Raw genomic sequence first — 12,706 nt, 5'->3', positions numbered from 1 at the left:
CGCCAGCACAGCCAGCCTGCCAGGTGGGAGCTCTGCCGAGATGTGTGTGGGAGGGCTGACAACCCAGCCACTCTCCTAAACCTGGCTCAACTCCACTGTCACTGCCCATCCAACCAACCACACTTAAAAAACAGCAACTCTCCATGCACAGTCTCTAGCCAGGGAGGTGGCTGGGCAAGACCCTGAGGCCACGTCACTGACCCTTTGCTTCTTGTTCCCCTCAGGGCCCTTCTTACTCCCCTGACCCAGAAGCTACATTCATAATGGCCTGTGAGCCCCAGCAAGTCCTCTAGTCTCTGCCCCCTCCATCTGTCACAGGAGAGAACTGGGCTAACTCGGGTGGCACAGGGCTTCTGTTAAATGGCAGTCCCAATGAGGGCACCCTTCAAGAAACTCCCAGGGACAATACCTGTGGAAGGGGCACATCCCTCTTTGGAGGATAAAAATTTCTTGAGTTCACAGGAAACTGGAAAACCAGTGTAGATTTCTTTTTTTATTTTGAGACAGAGTCTCACTCCGTCACCCAAGCTGGAGTGCAGTGGCATGATCTCACCTCACTGCAGCCTCCGCCTCCCGGGTCCCAGCGATTCTCCTGCCTCAGCCTCCTGGGTAGCTGGGATTACAGGCATGCGCCACCACGCCCAGCTAATTTTTTTTTATTTTTAGTAGAGACAGGATTTTACCATGTTGGCCAGACTGGTCTCGAACTCCTGATCTCAAGTGATCCCTCCCCACCGCCTGAGCCTCCCAAAGTGCTGGGATTACAGGTGTGAGCCACCTCGCCCAGCCCCAGTATAGGGTTCTAATGGGGGGTGGCAGGGAGGTTGGGAAAACTGGTTTGTAATGCAAAGTGCAGATGATGGATTTATCCCTCATTTGCTCTCAAGTGGTTGCTCGTGCTTAGCTGCTGAATAGAAACATACACATTCCCTCTCCATGTCCCTTAATTGCCAGGAAAAGGGCCACAATTATGATAAGGAAGTAGCTCCTCTCTCCCTGGCAGAGGCCAGTTTGGACCAAGGAGAGCTCCCGGGTGGGTGGGTGAGAAGGCTGCTGTTGAGGTCTCTATGTGCCATGGCAAAGCAGGCCCAGTGGTGATGGGTCAAAGACAGATGGGGCCGGGCGCGGACGCTCATGCCTGCAACTGCAATCCCAGCACTTTGAGAGGCTGAGGCAGGTGGATCACCTGAGGTCAGGGTTTCGAGACCACCCTAGCCAACATAGTGAAATGTCGTCTCTACTAAAAATACAAACAATGAGCTGGGCATGGTGGTTGATGCCTGTAATCTCAGCTACTAGGGAGGCTGAGGCAGGAGAAACACTTGAACCTGGGAGGTGGAGGCTGCAGTGAGCGGACATCGCGCCATTGTACTCCCGCCTGGGCAACAAGAGTGAAACTCTGTCCCAAAAAAACACAGAGAGGGGCAGCAATCTTCCATCTGTGAAAGCTGATGAATCAGGTGGGGTAGAGCACAATTAGCACTGGGCTGGAACCAACTCCAGCCCAGCTCCCTTTGGGAAGTCACTCCTCCACTGTGACCTTTTGTTTCCTTATCTGTGATGTATCCAGAGGTCCCTTCTTTTGCTCAAAAAGCTGAGCCTCTAATTCCTCATAATTTGTCCCCTTCATGTCAGAGAAAATAGAAAATGAAGGACTTTTGGAGGAAAAAAAAAAAGATGGAAACCCGACAGGCAATTTCACATTAAAATTGGAGAGCCGGTCAGGTGCAGTGGCTTATGCCTGCAATCCCAGCACTGTGGGGCCAACGTGGGCAAATCACATAAAGCCAGGGGTTCGAGACCAGCCTGGCCAACATGGTGAAACCCTGTCTCTATTATAAATACGAAAATTAGCTGGGTGTGGTGGCACACGCCTGTAATCCCAGCTGCTTAGGTGGGACTGCTTGAACCCAAGAGGCGGAGGTTGCAGTGAGCGGAGATTGCCCCACTATACTCCAGCCTGAGACAGAGAGCAAGACTTGGAAAAAAAAAAAAAAAAAAAAAAAAAAAAAAAAAAAAATTTGGAGACCCCTGGTTAGGAGCATCTCTCCACAGTCCCTGCACCACCTCACTCACTCAGGAGCTTTCTTGCAAAGCACTGAGAGCGAAAAGCGTCACACTCAGACAATGCCAATTTAGTTGGTGACTAAACTCCTAGCTCCAAAGGCAACAAGGGCTGGATTCGCTGGCACTGCTGGCAGATTTTTTTGAAGGGCTTTTGCAAAGTCACTGAAATAATTCTGTTTAAAAAAATTTGAGCAGAAAACTTCCCTGATATTTCTTGAAAGTTTAAGTCTGTCTATACTCAAAAGAGGCGTCTATTCATATTTACCTCTGCGGCTCCCCTTCTGCCCTGAACCAGGGAGGGGGGCGTGAGGGCTGACTTCTCCAGACCACCTAGAATTGCCAATCCTAATGGGCCAGCGTAAGGCATATGACCCCAGGCTGAAAAGCCCTCCCCGTAATCAAACCCCTTTTCTATTTACACGAACAGATCCTTTCTTGTTTTGAGTTGGGTCTGGGAAACAGGCACACACTGCTGAAAAACTCACAAATCTCCTGCTCTGCTGCATCCAGGATCCTGATCTAAGCATTCCTACGGGCCATTTCCCCCCCTAATAGCAGGATTATATTTACCAGCCTTGGCAATTCTCAAAAGCTTCCAGGAAAAAATGCACATTGTCAATTAACTTCATTAAGGAGGAAGACCTTCTTCCAAGAAGAGGGTGGAAGGGAGGGGGAGGGCATTTGCCATCTTCTCTAGAATAGCCGATGGGATTCTCTAGAATCCCACATGCGCCTTGGCTGCATCTGCTGTCACCTTCTGAACCCCAGAATCAACTGTCCAAAGGCCATCTGGAGAGGCAGGTGACGAACCATGGGCACAGTGGGGGCACGGGGTCCTCTCTGGGGAACAGTTAGCAAGCCACGAGCCACGTTAAACCTGTCCCTCCACCCCTCAATCCTTTCCCTCAACTTTCATTTTGAGTCAAAGTCTACCTAGAGCCAAGGATGGCTTGGGGGGGTGGGGGGAGAGAACACAAAAAGGTACAGTACCTGGTTTCCCATTCTGATCGGGGGCCTGGGGCCGCCTGCGTATCGCGGTGACATAAAAGGCTGCAATTATAGGGAATTAGTTCAATGACAGCCTGCCCTACTGCACAGTGACAAATACAAATGCTCTCCACAAAGTCCTGTTTTGTTATAACTAGTGATCTTTTAAGTTCTCTTTCTCCTGGTAGCCTCTTCCCTTTAAACAAAAAACTTCCTTTGGGCAGAGGGAACGACAGATCCACACAGCAAATGTGTCTCCCAACTCCACATTTGTTTGTGGAGATCTACTGTGGGTGGAAGGGCAACAGCTGGGACTTTGCATAAGACACAGAAAAACCGTTAAATCAAGGCAGGGCAGAGGAGGAAACCTCTGCTCTCCGTAAGGGCAAATAAAAGGGTTAAGGAGGACTTATACGTAACATTTTAAGGGGCTGCAGACAAAGCTGGACACACAAGGACACACACAAGCACATACACACAGAAACCACCAGCGGGGATGGAGAGGGGAGCGAGGACTGGGGGGAAACGCCATGGAAACGGGAAGGAGACAGCGGGCTCCCCAACTTAATGCAGGGGAATGGCAGGAAAGCTTTCTCAGCAGCACGAGTGCACAAAGAAAAGGCTCGGGATGCAGCTTCAGTTACAAACAAATGGTGAACCAAACTCAAAACCAAACCAAAAGTGAGAGAGGAAAAAACAAAAACGCAAAGGCCGCTGACAAGGTCACAGAAAAAAAAAAATATATATATATACATACATATATATATATATATATATATATTTTTTTTTTTTTTTCCTTTTGGTTTCGTATCCAAGCTGGGTGTGATGTCCGAGGAATGAAGACTATCTTTAGAAAAAAGAAATTTCTAAAAAAATTTCGTTGGTCAATAAAGACTCGCAGGCACTGGCTAGAGCACATTTTGATTTTTGTTTTTCCTCTGCGGGCTCTCTGCTTCCTCCGCGCCCCGCGCCCCCGGCGGGCGGGAGCGCCACGGTGCGTTTACCTGACTGTGGGGTCCCATCATGCTGCTAGGATTGTGAGGTGGAGGCTGTGCGTGCGGCGAGGGCTGTGACCCCGGAGGACCCTGTGAGGCCAGACAGTAGAGGCAGGTTATAGATCACAGCACATGGAGAAGCGCAGAAGAAGCTTAAAAGAACAAAAATTAAACCAAAACGAAGGGTGGGCGGCGGGCGTGCGGGGAGTGGGCTCTGGTTGGTGGGAGGTGGTGGAGCTGCTGCTTTGGTCGCCGGCCCAACAGTGTAAAACGGCGAGCGGGAGCAAGAGAAGCTGATCAATACATTCACAGGGGGTTGAAAGAACAAAAAATAAAATGAAGCACCTCTGTCAAAGCACATGGGAGTGCGGTCCTGGACACAGCCTACCCTTGGAGCAGAGTTTGCCATGTTAAATACGTTGGTTGAGACAGGCTCAGAGGGAGTACAGTGACGCACAGACACAGGGACCTAGGTGCAAAGGATGTAGGTGCCGCTCGCAGGGGAGGTGGGGAAGGATCGGGAAGGGCCCTGCCCTCAAGGAGCTCACAATCTGGGGGACAGTGACATGGCTATGAGTGACTCAAGGCAGGACTGATCAAGTGACAGGGAAAGGCCCAGGTGACCAGTCTCCTGGGGGCAGGAGGGCCAGGGGCACTGACAGATAAATAACAGAGGCGGAGGAGCCAGGGGCACCACAGATTTAACACATAGGGAGTGGGGAGACAGACAGTGAGTGAGGGCCATGCGGTGTGGGCAGTGCAGGTTTGCACACTGTGAATTCACCTGCATTTCAAAGCAGCCCTATGAGGTAAGGTTTCTCATTCCAACTTTTACTGATGAGGAATATGAGTCTCAAGGGATGAAGCAACTTGGCCACAGCCACAAAACTGGTCAGTGGCGAGGCCGGGATGAGAAGCCCTGTGGGTCCAAGGCCCATTTTCAGCCCCAAAACCCAATAGCCCTGGTGCAGAGGTGGGGAGACGGGGCTGTACATGAAAGGCAGGGACCGCTGACTGCTGGGTGAATGGGTGAGCTGTGCTTTCCACACCTCCGTTCCGAGCTGACCACCACCCTCACCGCCACAACCCTGGGCTACGGTGACCTCGACCCCACCAGAAGACACAGGCAGATGAATTCACTTAAACCTTGGGGTTGCAAACTACAGACTGCAACTCACTCATCCATTTAGCAAGCTGCAATAATTATTTCTTAAAAATCCGAGGTAATTAAAAAAAAATGTCAGAGAGCCTTGTGTATTTTAAGGCAGGAGTCTTTCACAAACCCCAGTGGCATGTGTAAATACTCGGGTGTGTACAGACTGGGTCACAACGCCAAAGGACTTTCCTAGCATGGGTCAAGTCAGTGAGTGTGGAGAGCTGCCTCGGAAGCACGTTCCACCTAGCTGGGGATGCCGATGCCAGGTGTGAGGAGACAGGCCCCCATTCGCTCTTCCCCACCTGTGATTGTGCTGCTTTTTAGAAGTTGGCTTTCAGAAAAATTCAAAATGCACACAGGGGATGAGTGTGGCTAAATTAAAAAGAGAGCAGAGCTGCCTAGATAGGGTTTCCCCCTCGGCCCTCTCCTGCAGAGCCAGGCTGCCAGCCGCCTGCCCGCTGGGGAGGCAGAGCCCAGGACTGGGGAGGAGGGGCAGGCCCAAGCCAGCGGGCGTGGGCCCACAGAGAGAAGGTGTGCAGAGAACATCATAGGGGGCTGTACAGGAACCCCAGGGCGCCGCTGCTGACAGGCCTGGGAGTTTCTTGGCCAAGCGAGGAGCTGCTCACTTCCGGAAAGCTCCGAGGAGCAGATGTTCCCCTACCTGCCACGCTACTAATTTCAACAAGTGTGTGTCTTTCTAGCGGCTGCCAGCAACGGCATGGTTTGTTACCATGAGCAATTTTCTTAATTAACAGACATTAATTAGCCATTTAGCAATTTTGCAAGCATTTGTTTAGCGGCTTTCCTAAACATGAATACCACTGTGATAATGGCACTGATTAGAGGGTCCCCTAATTAACAGTACAGGGAAGGAAAATTGAAATCACATAAATTAAAAAGGGAGGGGAAGTTAATGAAGGCGGGACATATTTGCACCTGCAAGTCTTTTGTACCACGAAACTTGGGTGTAATGTAAACAAAACAAGATAATTTGAAGCCAACCCCCAAAAAAAGAAATATGAAAAGAACAGAGGAGGAAGGTTCAAGGGTGAGGTCCAGTTGCCAAGACGGGGCAAAAGGCCTCCTGTTGGTTCCTTGGCTCTTGGCAAGAAGGGAGCGCCTCCTCCCTCGCGTCCTTCCCTTACTGGTAACTGAGGGCTTCATCAGGGCGAGCAGCAAGGCTCTGGGCAAGCCCCTCACACCTGTGTGCCCCCTGGTCAGGGAGGTCAGGCAGCTGAGTCAGTGACTGATTAGAAAAAACACAAGTGAAGCACCCAAGAGCGTGTGGCGCACACGGTGAGCCCTCAGTCGACAGCAGCCTTTACAAGGAACCAGTGCGCCAACCCGGGTCTGCTGAGGCCCAGAGAGCAAGGCTGGCGTGTGTGCTTCCCTCAGAAGCCCCCATGGGGGACTCTGGTGACCAGTCCCCAGATAAGCATTAGCAGCACAAGCTTGCTCTTGGCGCAGCTGCCTCAAGAACAAAAGCTGACGAGCCGTAAGGATAGAGCCAGGCTGGTCAGGGAGACCCAGCCCAGCCCCACAACCTCTCTGGCTTGTGGGGAACAGTGGGGAAGGAGCTGTTATATCTGGGGCGGGAAGAGCAGCTCAGAAGTCTCCCCTCTGGCTTGAAGCTGGGGGTTGGAATGATGAGGACCAGGAATCCTGGCCCAGGCCAGCCTGTCACTCAGGGAGAAAATCACACCGCATTCTTGACAGAGGCCAAGCTAAAGCTCAGTGCCCACCTCCCCAGGGCACAGAGCTCCTCTCCCACCTGCAGTGAAGTACTGACAGGTTCTGCCTGCCCACCTCCCGGCACACAGCCAAACGCCTGCCATTTCCCAAAGGGCCACCCACATCCACATCCACAGAGAGCCTCTGTGCATCCCAGCTATCTCCACTCAGCCTGGAGCTCCGTCACTTCGTTCCCTGCATCTGGGCTGTGTCCCTAAGACCCTGCGGCATCACAGGGAGGAACCCTGCATAGCCCAGCACGGTCTCATGAGCAGAGAACCGTGTTTGTGGAAGCAGATTTTTCTGCAAAGAACATGACAGATGAGCTGCCCATCTCTACGAGCAGTCAAGGGCTCTGCTGCCCTGTGTTTTATTAGATGGTCTCATCTTCCTTCCCAGCCTGCATTCTCGGGTAGGTTTGGAGAAGACAGACTTTGTGCTCTTTTGGGTTTGTTACCCACTCAGGTGAAAGGCTATGCAGGAGGCAGACAATAGGGAAAAAGGATCGAGGTTGAGGGCTCTACCTTTGGTGGATGGGGGCTCCTCTCTCCCTCAAACTCTAAACAGACTCAGCAGGCAGGCAGAGTGGACGGTGGTGGAAGGTAAGAGGAGGGGGCAGTCTCAAAGCTGATGATGCTTTTCCACGCAGGACAACTCTCTGGTGAGGCTTCCACTCGCTGAAAGCTTTTGAGGAACCCAAAATGCGTGCATCTGGAAAGCTGCTTGGCCAGCAGTCCTAGTTCCATTTACACCATCTCCCACCCCTGGGCGCTGGATGACTTTGGTTACAGATGCTGCCTAATTAACCCTCCAGGGACACGGTGGACGGGGCAGATGGCACCCCGGAAGTGTGCAAAGTATCGAGCTAGACTAGGGTGGCTGAGGGTCCTTACTAGGCACTTAAGGAGAACGGCACCCGCCCAGGTGTCACCTGTTTGTCAGGTGGCTCTGACAGAGTCTATCATCCCTTCCTCCAACATTTTTATTTCCAGGGGAGGAGAAAAGAAAGGCCCATGACAGAGGTGTGACCTCTCCAAGACCACAGAAAACTAGACTAGTTGGTGTCTGAGCCACATCTCCTACCTCTAGCTCAGGGTTCTCCTCACAGCATCACATTCCCATTCGCATCTCTTTACGGTTTGGAAGGAACTGGGTTCGAATCCTGGCTCTGCCACTGATTGCACTTACATTTTCTCATCAGTGGAATGGGGCTGTCAGGGTAACAACGGTGAGTGTGGCCTTTACTTGCATAAACTCGTCTAATCCTGGACTCTTCGCAGTAAGGGATCAATAGCAACATTTTACTGCCAAGGAACTGAGGCTTGGAAAGATAAAGGTACTCCAGGATTGCATAGCTATTACGTGGTGAAGCCAGGCCTCAATGTCTGATTCTAGAGTCTAAGGGGGTGCTGGGTAGCCCAACATTCTACAAGCCTGCAAGCAGCACCTCTGGGTCATCTGTCAGGGCAGAGAGCAAAGAGCAAACTGCAATGAATCCGAGAGGCTGAAGGACTTGGGAGTGCACCGAGACACCGGGTGCTGACCTCCTATGTGCCCAGCCAGCCCCCATGCTGGGTCTGGAGGCACATCAGGCTCGTCCTGGCCCAGAGGAGCTCCCAGGCTAACTGAGGAGAAAAATGAGAACACAGAAATAAGCTTAAGTGTTGGCTTAAGCTGCCAGCAGCTCCAAGAGAGGGTGATGCCTACCTCCCTCTCACTCCCAGACAGGTCAACTGAGGCCCAGAGTGGCCACAGAATGCAGACCTGGTACCCCCATGAGCCAACTGGAGCTGGGATGAGAATTGGGGTCCCCTGATGGGTCAGAGCTCTTTCCACTGCACTGCACTGCACTGCCTCTGCAGGGGGGTGGCAGGACGAGCCCTCGGGGAGACCCCAATATGGGGGAAAATCCCCGTTTCTGAATCTGGGAAAAGGAGACAGGAAACATGCCCACTTCCTGTCTGGCCTTCCCGCTGCCCTGGACCCTGTTAATGGACTCGCTATTCCATCTCAGCCAGCCCCACGATCTCTGAGTGGAGACAACTCACTCCCGCAGTTCCTTGTTATTCTTTCTCCTGTAATTTCAGCACTGGGTAGTGCTCCATCCAGCAGCTTCTGAGAGCCACTTAGGCTGGGCCCAGGAGGCTCTGTTATAGGTGTGATCGAGGCAAACACTGGGCCATTTCACGAAAACTCCGAAGTGTGGACACTGATGGTTTAGTGAAAAAGCCTTTACCCACATCAATGCCGTGGGGAGCAGAGCACTCCCACAGCAACATGGATTCAAAAACTCCGCGGAAAAGCATTTCAGAACCATCAGCAGGACCCCAGCCCTCCCGTACACTCCGGCTAAGTTCCTGCACTTCATCCGAAGTCGTCCTGGAGAGACGGGCTGTGAGGCAGGAGGCACCCACCATCACACAGGCCTGGGATCCAATCCCAGCTCCTCTGGGTCAGGCCGAGTCCCATTTCCCAATGGCTCTGAGCCTCACTGCCCTCATAAGGGAAACGAGGACTATTCCAGAAACACTGCAGGGCTGTGGCACAGCTGGCAGTGCAAGGCACACAGGGTCCCCAGTCCTGGTCCCCATCCTCCTGCTCCTGTGGTCACTCGCCTGCCCTTTACAAGGAAAGCAGGAGCTTGATGTCTGGCCTCACCTCGCCAGGCCTGATGAAGGCCCTGTGCCCTCCTTCATAAGCCTTTCCTGCTCCAGGCCTTCAAGTGCTCTCTGAACACAGACCCTTCCTGACTCTGTACCTGGGGGTGCCATGTGGACCACTCCAGGCCGGGCTGCTCACCTCCACGGAAACCTCTGGGGCAGAGCCCAAACAGAGCAGCAGGGCTGAGCTAGCAGGTGACCACACTGCCGTGGGCAAGGAGCAAGACCCAATAAGCCCCTGGGTGGGCACAGCTAATACCCTGGGGCTCACAGGAACCAGGAAGAAAACTTAGTACCGAAAGGTGACCAGGTTGGTGTCTTTTGAGCTGAAGATTCTTGGAGCTGGATGGAGGATAGCTCCTTAAAATTAAAAACAAAAAAGGCTGGGCACATTGGTTTACACCTGTAATCCCAACATTTTGGGAGGCCAAGGCAAGAGGATTGCTGGAGCCCAGGAGTTTGAGACCAGCCTGGGCAATATACCAAAACTCCATTTCTACAAAAAAATACAAAAGTTAGCCAGGTGTAGTGGTGTGCGCCTGTGGTCCCAGTTACTCAGAAGACAGAGCTGGGGGGACCCCTTGAACCAGGGAGGTCAAGGCTGCAGTGAACCATGATCATGCCACTGCACTGTAGCCTGGGTGACAGTGAGACCCTGTCTCAAAAAAAGTAAGAACAAAATAAATCTACACCGATTTTTTAAAGAAGAAAACAAGCTATGTGTCAAATATTCCCCAAACTCACTGCTTCTTCCCCCATATTCCACCCCGTATGCCCCCCATATTCCTAAAATCTGCCTAGAAATCATGGGCTTGCAGAGAAACAGTGCTGAGACTCAAGTCCTGGCTCTGCGGGTTCAGAGGCGTGCCTGGGAGGGGCGTGTGTGAGGACAGGCTGTGGCATGTGCTGAGGGCACTGGTCCCAGAAGCCCAAAAAGCACTGGGGCTGGGGTCCTGGTCTTGTGGCCCTGGGTCTTGGACAGCGCATCCCTAACACGAGGTGGGGAGTACAGGCTATGCTTCTCTCACGGGTCACGAAAGCTGTGAGAGTTCTCTGTAAGCTGCTGACAGCTACCCAGACAGAAGCCATTACCACCCGGCCAAATCTGCCTTTTGTCTTCACAGAAGGCTGCTGGGGAAAGGGGACTCGAGGCTTGAGGCTGTTAGGAGATAAAACACTCCACACATCCCCATCCCTCCTGACTCCTGGGACACTGGCCACTGGTCTAGAGAGGCTGAAGGAACGTGTTCTCGCCCAGCAGCAGGACGCAAAGGACCTGCGGTACTGTGTAATCTGCCTGTTAGGTGTGTCACTTTAATTGAGTGAATATAAAATTACAATAATTATACATGGCAAAAGGCACTTGACAGACAATCCAATTTGCTCCTTGGTCACAAATACTGACAGAAAATGCCGTAAGCTCAGTCTGGGGAGAAGGCCAAGGTGTGTTCAGGTGCCCCTGACACCCGAGATCTGTCACGATGGCCTGCCTCACCCACAGACCCCAAGGAGAGGGAAGATGACCACCAGATGAGGGCAGGAAGGGAAGCAAGTCATTTTACATGCAGCTCTTTAGAGGAAAAATTATTTCCTTGTTTCAACCCATGGGAATGAACTTGGCATGGCTTGGAGAGGGGGTGTGTGCAAAGGCTGTGTGTGTGTGTGTGTGTGTGTGTAAGTGTGTGTGTGTGTGTGTGTGTCCTGAGGAGGGGTGTGTGCGGAAGGGTGTGCGTGTGTGTTTACAGGCCAGAGCTGGGGCTAAGACACTAACTCGTGGGCAGAGGGCGACTAAGTTGCCTGCCTGCACACACAGCATGGGCCTGGCACAGTAGGTCGGTCTTCAGGGGGCTAAGCCAGGCCACACAACAGCGGAGCAACTGCCTGGGCTTCTGCGTGGTCTCCAGAGAGCTCACAGTCAGGGGGTACCCCTGGCTACCCAGCAGAAGAGCCCACGACAATCAATGGCCCTCTGTGGGCAGAGTACAAGGAGGGGACTGAGTTCAGAGGTCTGGCAATGGCATGGGCCATCTTCCTGGATGGTGGGGAAGTTACCAGTTAGAGAAAGCAGGAATGTACTGCATCTCCCCGCTTGTAGTCACCTCTGCATAAATACCAGGGGATCCTCACAGCCACCAAGGCCCACTCCTTGCAAAGGTCAGCAAATGGTTCATTGATCTCCATGTGAGCAAAGGCCCCAGCTGACCTCCCTTCCTCCCAGCAGTTTCTCCAAGGAACCAGGGCAGCACTGGGTGGACAGCGAGGGTACAAGGTTCACACCATCAGGAATCTGGCTTCCCTGGAGGAGCCCTGCTAAGACATGAACAGGAGCGGGGTCAGTGAAGGCTCTGCTCACCAGGCATGAGGCTCACCTGCCTCCTGGAGGAACAGCATCAGTAGCCAATGGTTTCCCACACAAAGGGAGGAAACGTGGCAAATGCAAAATACAGGTGGTGTCTAAAACCTAACATGGGGTCCCCCACACATTGCTCATCAGCGCCTCCTTTTCCAGCCTGGCCTGTGACTATGCCATAACGCAGACGGGAAGACTGAACCTCAGGAATGTGAGCTCACTGGTTCCAGGTCCAATCTGCTTCCAAAGTCTAGGCTGGGTCCCTTGCACCAAGCTGTGTACCAGGGCAATGGCTGGTCTTGGCTGCAGCACAAGGACCCCAAGGGCACAGCCACCAGGCTCAGCTCAAGTCAACTCAGGCCCAAACTACTGCCTGCTACTTGTTTTTATAAATTAACTTTGATTAGAATACAACGTAAATAAAGTTTTAATGGAACATGGTGCAAATAAAGCTTTGTTGGAACAGAGCCATACTCACTCGTGTTCTGTCCACGGCTGCTTACAAAGACCTGACGGCCCACAAAGTCTAAAGTATTTCCTAGCTGTCCCTTCGTGGAAAAAGTTTGTAGACCCCTGAGTTAGATGATGGTCCTCAAGACTAAAGGGGGGAAAAACTGGAGTCCTCTTTCTCAAGGAAAAACAAAACAGTGCTGCACTTCCTGATTTTAACCTCACATTTCTCTTGTGAGGCAAATGAAGCAAACGTTAACCCCATTTTACAAAGGGAAAACTGAGGTATAGTGACATTAAGGCACTAATT

General features: G+C 52.2%; 1 protein-coding gene across 6 annotated transcripts in view; it reads right to left on the bottom strand.

The window, feature by feature from the left end:
• SSBP3 (single stranded DNA binding protein 3) overlaps nt 1–12,706 on the bottom strand; it is a 180,697-nt gene that overhangs the window by 25,585 nt on the left and 142,406 nt on the right. For 2 of the 6 annotated variants that reach the window (XM_032296895.1, XM_032296894.1), the window contains exons 6-7: nt 4,059–4,139; nt 3,058–3,117 (exon numbers count right to left, since the gene is read on the bottom strand). The exons of 2 other annotated variants lie outside the window; for them this stretch is intronic. In XM_032296895.1, the coding sequence (XP_032152786.1) occupies nt 3,058–3,117; nt 4,059–4,139 (141 nt within the window). The remainder of the gene's footprint in view (nt 1–3,057; nt 3,118–4,058; nt 4,140–12,706) is intronic. 2 more of the 6 variants (XM_032296896.1, XM_032296897.1) reach the window with 1 other exon arrangement.

Source organism: Sapajus apella, unplaced genomic scaffold, assembly GCF_009761245.1.
Source record: "Sapajus apella isolate SASKATOON/1434 unplaced genomic scaffold, GSC_monkey_1.0 scaffold36, whole genome shotgun sequence".
NCBI classification, from domain to species: domain Eukaryota; kingdom Metazoa; phylum Chordata; class Mammalia; order Primates; family Cebidae; genus Sapajus; species Sapajus apella.
This window is presented reverse-complemented; position numbering and strand designations above follow the sequence as displayed.